The 8,170-nt window shown below is 34.7% G+C and overlaps 1 protein-coding gene across 1 annotated transcript; it reads right to left on the bottom strand.

The window, feature by feature from the left end:
* Positions 1-868: 868 nt before the first annotated feature.
* On the bottom strand, positions 869-6,743 carry LOC135950849 (pickpocket protein 19-like). The gene is made up of 7 exons (XM_065500374.1): positions 6,526-6,743; positions 5,656-6,292; positions 5,445-5,594; positions 1,674-1,806; positions 1,565-1,618; positions 1,263-1,505; positions 869-1,206 (listed from the first exon to the last, which is right to left on the bottom strand). The coding sequence occupies exons 1-7, from the start codon at positions 6,741-6,743 to the stop codon at positions 869-871; spliced, it is 1,773 nt and encodes a 590-aa protein (XP_065356446.1).
* Between the last annotated feature and the right edge of the window lie 1,427 nt (positions 6,744-8,170).

Genomic DNA, 8,170 nt, shown 5'->3' with positions numbered 1-8,170 from the left:
CTCTTTGTACAAATAATTTTATAAATAATGAATTGAATTGAAAAAAAACTGCTAAATTTGAAAATCGTTCCTAAAGCATTGCAGTACGTAACCATTGTTTTATTTTACGCATAGCTGAGAAACTACTTTCGCAACTAGCAGAACTAATTGTAATGCATAATGCCTCTATGATAAGAATGTTTGCGCTGATGATATGTGTGAACACGAATCCACAATAACTAAGTTTAGGCTGACGGATAAACAATGAACCAAAATGGCTTGCGGTTTTACTCCTTTATTTTAGCTTGTAAAAACCTAACATTACATGTGCTCCGTTGTACGATTGGCATTGGAATATTTTGTAACTTTTTGCGTTCCAAAAACCCCATGATTAATGTTGTAGGGCACATGAAAATCTTAACGGAACAATCTACAAATCCAAAAAAATCTTTCTCCGAATTTCCAAATTTGTATCTGGAGTGGGCAGATGCGAGTCTGAGGTGGTTTTGCCCACCCATTTTTTCGTCACTAAAGTTACGATTGTCTATATAAACTCTATCTGCAAACATGGAGCTCCTTACCATTATAGAACCGCCCCCATGTCTAACCACTGATTTTATATTTCGCCCGTCGGAACCGAAAATTTAGACCTATAATGGGTTAAAATCGGGAAAAATATATTTTAACCCGATTTTTTTTTCATCAACAAGTTTTTTTGTCAGAAATTCTTTTTCGAAAAAAAAAAAATATTTTAAAAAATTAAAAGAAAATTTTAAAAAAATTAAAAAAAAAATTTAAAAAAAACTTTAATACATTTGATAATAAAAAGCCAACTATTTTACCTCTTTTTTTAAGCCAACCAAAATAGAAGTACTTCATTCAGAAATTTTTAACAATTATGTTTATTTGTTAAATAATATTGCTGCGACCACAGTTGCACAGCAGCGTTTTGGACACTAAAATTATTATTCTGAACAGAAAAACTATTATCTCCAAAATTCTCAGCAGCCGATGTACGACTATGCACACCACGTTTACGGCGCTTAAGAGGAATTTTATTAATTTTAAATTCTTTATTTAGCTGGTTATAAATATTTTTAGATTTTCCTTTAGATTTCCATTCATTGAGAAGGAATCTGGGCAACTCAATGAAAACAAAATACAACAATTCAATGCCACTTATAAGAGAACAACCCAGAAAAAGACCAACTATGCCACCAAAAGCCACTAAAAATTAAAATATTAAAGAATCTTTTATATTTTAAAAAATCTATTATAATTACCCACTAAGTTCACCCAACTAAAGACCAAACTGGTGCGATACACAAACATTGTTTCGATACGGTAATGTATATCCAAGTCAATATGCATTCCCTTGCGGCGTAGATGTTCTGGCAAAAATGATGGTCTTACATCCGCCACATAATTTAAGGAATAACAATTGCGAAAACAATTACAAATCATGCCCTGGTAATCACTATGCATGTACTCCTCTTCTCCAGATTGATGAGTAAATTGGAAGTAATCTAAAAGTAAAAAGGAAATATATATTTGATTATACTGTTGGTATTGTTAATAAACTTACCATTATTTTTAGCTAAGCACAGCAAATCTTTAGCTTTGCAAGCATTATATTGAGCTGTTAAAATAAAAAAAAACAATTTTAAAAAGCAAATTGCAGTTAGAAAATTTACCTGGCGGAAACAATATGTCCATGGTACAGTTGCAATATCTTAGTAAATACTCTTGATAACACTGAGAGTGGCAATTTTCCAGCATGTAAGGAAAACCGGGCAAGTTTTTGTATTCAAAACTGGGGGGTTCATCCTAAGAGAAGTTATTCATCAAAATTAATACCAAAAAAGTTTTAAGTTTTAAAACTGAACTAGAACCTGAACTAGAACTAAACTAGAACTAGAACTGAACTAGAACTGAACTAGAACCTGAACTAGAACTAAACTAGAACTAGAACTGAACTAGAACTGAACTAGAACTGAACTAGAACTGAACTAGAACTGAACTAGAACTGAACTAGAACTGAACTAGAACTGAACTAGAACTGAACTAGAACTGAACTAGAACTGAACTAGAACTGAACTAGAACTGAACTAGAACTGAACTAGAACTGAACTAGAACTGAACTAGAACTGAACTAGAACTGAACTAGAACTGAACTAGAACTGAACTAGAACTGAACTAGAACTGAACTAGAACTGAACTAGAACTGAACTAGAACTGAACTAGAACTGAACTAGAACTGAACTAGAACTGAACTAGAACTGAACTAGAACTGAACTAGAACTGAACTAGAACTGAACTAGAACTGAACTAGAACTGAACTAGAACTGAACTAGAACTGAACTAGAACTGAACTAGAACTGAACTAGAACTGAACTAGAACTGAACTAGAACTGAACTAGAACTGAACTAGAACTGAACTAGAACTGAACTAGAACTGAACTAGAACTGAACTAGAACTGAACTAGAACTGAACTAGAACTGAACTAGAACTGAACTAGAACTGAACTAGAACTGAACTAGAACTGAACTAGAACTGAACTAGAACTGAACTAGAACTGAACTAGAACTGAACTAGAACTGAACTAGAACTGAACTAGAACTGAACTAGAACTGAACTAGAACTGAACTAGAACTGAACTAGAACTGAACTAGAACTCAACTAGAACTGAACTAGAACTGAACTAGAACTGAACTAGAACTGAACTAGAACTGAACTAGAACTGAACTAGAACTGAACTAGAACTGAACTAGAACTGAACTAGAACTGAACTAGAACTTAACTAGAACTGAACTAGAACTGAACTAGAACTGAACTAGAACTGAACTAGAACTGAACTAGAACTGAACTAGAACTGAACTAGAACTGAACTAGAACTGAACTAGAACTGAACTAGAACTGAACTAGAACTGAACTAGAACTGAACTAGAACTGAACTAGAACTGAACTAGAACTGAACTAGAACTGAACTAGAACTGAACTAGAACTGAACTAGAACTGAACTAGAACTGAACTAGAACTGAACTAGAACTGAACTAGAACTGAACTAGAACTGAACTAGAACTGAACTAGAACTGAACTAGAACTGAACTAGAACTGAACTAGAACTGAACTAGAACTGAACTAGAACTGAACTAGAACTGAACTAGAACTGAACTAGAACTGAACTAGAACTGAACTAGAACTGAACTAGAACTGAACTAGAACTGAACTAGAACTGAACTAGAACTGAACTAGAACTGAACTAGAACTGAACTAGAACTGAACTAGAACTGAACTAGAACTGAACTAGAACTGAACTAGAACTGAACTAGAACTGAACTAGAACTGAACTAGAACTGAACTAGAACTGAACTAGAACTGAACTAGAACTGAACTAGAACTGAACTAGAACTGAACTAGAACTGAACTAGAACTGAACTAGAACTGAACTAGAACTGAACTAGAACTGAACTAGAACTGAACTAGAACTGAACTAGAACTGAACTAGAACTGAACTAGAACTGAACTAGAACTGAACTAGAACTGAACTAGAACTGAACTAGAACTGAACTAGAACTGAACTAGAACTGAACTAGAACTGAACTAGAACTGAACTAGAACTGAACTAGAACTGAACTAGAACTGAACTAGAACTGAACTAGAACTGAACTAGAACTGAACTAGAACTGAACTAGAACTGAACTAGAACTGAACTAGAACTGAACTAGAACTGAACTAGAACTGAACTAGAACTGAACTAGAACTGAACTAGAACTGAACTAGAACTGAACTAGAACTGAACTAGAACTGAACTAGAACTGAACTAGAACTGAACTAGAACTGAACTAGAACTGAACTAGAACTGAACTAGAACTGAACTAGAACTGAACTAGAACTGAACTAGAACTGAACTAGAACTGAACTAGAACTGAACTAGAACTGAACTAGAACTGAACTAGAACTGAACTAGAACTGAACTAGAACTGAACTAGAACTGAACTAGAACTGAACTAGAACTGAACTAGAACTGAACTAGAACTGAACTAGAACTGAACTAGAACTGAACTAGAACTGAACTAGAACTGAACTAGAACTGAACTAGAACTGAACTAGAACTGAACTAGAACTGAACTAGAACTGAACTAGAACTGAACTAGAACTGAACTAGAACTGAACTAGAACTGAACTAGAACTGAACTAGAACTGAACTAGAACTGAACTAGAACTGAACTAGAACTGAACTAGAACTGAACTAGAACTGAACTAGAACTGAACTAGAACTGAACTAGAACTGAACTAGAACTGAACTAGAACTGAACTAGAACTGAACTAGAACTGAACTAGAACTGAACTAGAACTGAACTAGAACTGAACTAGAACTGAACTAGAACTGAACTAGAACTGAACTAGAACTGAACTAGAACTGAACTAGAACTGAACTAGAACTGAACTAGAACTGAACTAGAACTGAACTAGAACTGAACTAGAACTGAACTAGAACTGAACTAGAACTGAACTAGAACTGAACTAGAACTGAACTAGAACTGAACTAGAACTGAACTAGAACTGAACTAGAACTGAACTAGAACTGAACTAGAACTGAACTAGAACTGAACTAGAACTGAACTAGAACTGAACTAGAACTGAACTAGAACTGAACTAGAACTGAACTAGAACTGAACTAGAACTGAACTAGAACTGAACTAGAACTGAACTAGAACTGAACTAGAACTGAACTAGAACTGAACTAGAACTGAACTAGAACTGAACTAGAACTGAACTAGAACTGAACTAGAACTGAACTAGAACTGAACTAGAACTGAACTAGAACTGAACTAGAACTGAACTAGAACTGAACTAGAACTGAACTAGAACTGAACTAGAACTGAACTAGAACTGAACTAGAACTGAACTAGAACTGAACTAGAACTGAACTAGAACTGAACTAGAACTGAACTAGAACTGAACTAGAACTGAACTAGAACTGAACTAGAACTGAACTAGAACTGAACTAGAACTGAATTAGAACTGAACTAGAACTGAACTAGAACTGAACTAGAACTAGAACTGAACTAGAACTGAACTAGAACTGAACTAGAACTGAACTAGAACTGAACTAGAACTGAACTAGAACTGAATTAGAACTGAACTAGAACTGAACTAGAACTGAACTAGAACTGAACTAGAACTGAACTAGAACTGAACTAGAACTGAACTAGAACTGAACTAGAACTGAACTAGAACTGAACTAGAACTGAACTAGAACTGAACTAGAACTGAACTAGAACTGAACTAGAACTGAACTAGAACTGAACTAGAACTGAACTAGAACTGAACTAGAACTGAACTAGAACTGAACTAGAACTGAACTAGAACTGAACTAGAACTGAACTAGAACTAGAACTGAACTAGAACTGAACTAGAACTGAACTAGAACTGAACTAGAGAACAGAAAAATACTTACATTAAACCGACACTTCCTTTGAGCTGATGATACACTTCTGGTTCCATTATCATAGAAATAAACTACGGGTTCTACTTCCACCACTGTCTCGGTATTGGCAGGCACAAAAATCGGATCTCTGTGAAAAACTCCCGGCTCCAATACAGCCACCTTATATCACAAATATCGTCCACTAGATAAGACTTTTATTAATTCTTATTAAAAATCTCACCGTTACACCCTTTTCATTATCCTGGTAATAGTGCTTGTCCTCATTCAACAGCAAACGTACATTTAAACCACTTTTCGGTCCCGCACTTCCCGTCCTCCAGGGATATTTATCATCCATTAACTGTTTGCGTCTAGCTTCATCTGTGTTTAGTGTATTGAAGTGCCAGCATAGACCTTCTTGACCTTTACTTCTCAAAAATATATCGCAACAGTTAAGTTTATAATGACGCCACACACAATCCGTTAAGAACTCCTCACAACGCCAGGTCATGAAATCAAAAACTAAACTAAAGTTGATACTGTTCACCAGTTCTACAGGTTTGTCTTCTAGTGCACTGAATGCATCGAATTCTCCAAAGCTAACATTATCATAGAGACCAATAACTGTTTCGAACATGCGAATCTTTTCCGTATCATTTTCATGAGGCATAAATTGTTGTTTGGCCTCCTCTAAACGTTTCCAGTTTAAATGATTTGCATTACAAATGCTTATTTCGGGGAAGGCTATATGGAATACGGGAGCATTGGTTCTGTCCACAACAGTTTGAAAAGTACCAGCATTGAAACGCTGGGAAAGAATCATGCAGACATAAATGGAGCCCAAGAGAGCATAGACAAGTACTAGGAGCCAAAAGAATCTGTAATGAAAAATCAATTTGAAAAATAATAGCAGACAAGAGGGAATCGAGACAGGCAAATTCTGGAAAATTTAAGCGAATTCATTAATTTTTTATATATGGAATTTGACATTAATCCGGCATTCATGAATTCGCTCCAAATAGCATGAATTCGCTCCATATAGCATGAATTCGCCTTTGGCTACATCTGTATAGATTTGCAGACGAATTTTCTCTCAATTGTTTAAACTTACCTTTCATATATATTCGAATTCTCTTGAAATATCTTATTCAGGCCATGTATGGAGGATTTTCTGCCAAACTCTAATGCCAATTGTTCAGCAGACTCTTTGAATTGAGGAGTAAATGTTATTGCATTCCTTTTCTGCTTATTTCTAGGATCCAACTCAAATTTTTGATTAAGTTGTCTCAATGCTAAGGGTTGGGCTGGTTTATAATTGGGTAAAGCCATGGCGACTTAACCCGAAAGTCAAAAATCCACGTATGAGCCTTAACCAATACTTTAGTTGGTGTTGAAAGTTTGGTAGAGACTAAAAAAATAGAAATAAATTAAACGCTATTTATGTACAGTTTACCTTAAGGTATCGTTAATATTTGGCAAATATTTGTACGATATAATTAGTATAATTAATGTTCGGCAATAGTGTTAATATTACTGTCAAATACTGGCACGTGTTGTTGTACTCAGTGCATTCCCAGCAGTTCTGGCTAAGTGTCCCGAACTTGTGATTGGTTTCACAACTGGTTAAAGAATTTGCCATGTTATTTGTCCTTATATAAATTAAAAATACACTAAGGAAAAATTTTTAATGTGACTACAACCTTGATTACATGGAGATAGTAAAGTGACAATTGACTTCACGCTTGATTACCACGGATGTTTAAGGTAACCAAATTACTTATATCTGTATTAAAATGTGAAATTACCTAAAAATATATTTATTTGAGTCAACAAAGTAGTGAAAATTACTGTCTTAAAGGGATACATTGACTTTTGAAATATTCATTGCAGAACTACTGGGTAATATTATTGACATATACTGGCAAATATTGTTGTAGTCAGTGCATTGTTAAGGCAATGTTTTCTTTAATATTGGGGTGGACACAATGCATGCAAGTCTCTTGGGTAATGATAAGAATAAAACGGTCAGGGCTGAACTATGAAATCTGTGAAATGTATGTGATTTGTTTGCAGTTGTATTTATGTCTAAAAATATCGGTATTCAAATTAACTTAAATTCAAATTAGTGTCAATTAAAAGAAAAACAGTAAAATTTATTGCTGATTATAAGTCGAATTTGACATAATTTAATGTCGGAAGGAATAAGTAAGAGTGTTGTATTCGGCTGTGCCGAATTTTATATACCCACCATTCATATAATACGGGCAGCGATTGTTGTGAATTTTGTATAAAAACACTAGTTCGGTTCAGAAGTGGTGATTTTGACATGCTTAAAAAGTTTGAAGACCGAGTATTGGAGGCATTACTCCATGAATATTGTTGTCAAACTCAACAACACCTTGCAAAAATTATTGGGAGCTACTCAAGTACCAATTTCAAAACGTTTGCGAGCAGCTGAATTCATCCCAAAGATTGAAAATTGGGTAACATATGAATTCAAGCTGAGAGATCTTGAAATACGATTTTGTATGTCCGATTTCTGCACCGAACTATTACGATGAAAACTGGATTCATTACGATAACCTGAAACATCTATTTTATATTGAATCTCGATCTCGATTTTACTCCCAAACATGGTTCTTTTATTAGTCCCAGTTTTAAAACAATCGTGGTCTTTTTATTAGTCCCAAGCGTGGTTCTTTTATTAGTCCCAGTTTTAAAACAATCGTGGTCCTTTTATTAGTCCCAGTTTTAAA

This window comes from Calliphora vicina, chromosome 2, assembly GCF_958450345.1.
Source record: "Calliphora vicina chromosome 2, idCalVici1.1, whole genome shotgun sequence".
NCBI lineage: Eukaryota > Metazoa > Arthropoda > Insecta > Diptera > Calliphoridae > Calliphora > Calliphora vicina.
Note: the sequence above shows the minus strand (reverse complement) of the source record. Positions and strands in the feature narration are given on the sequence as shown.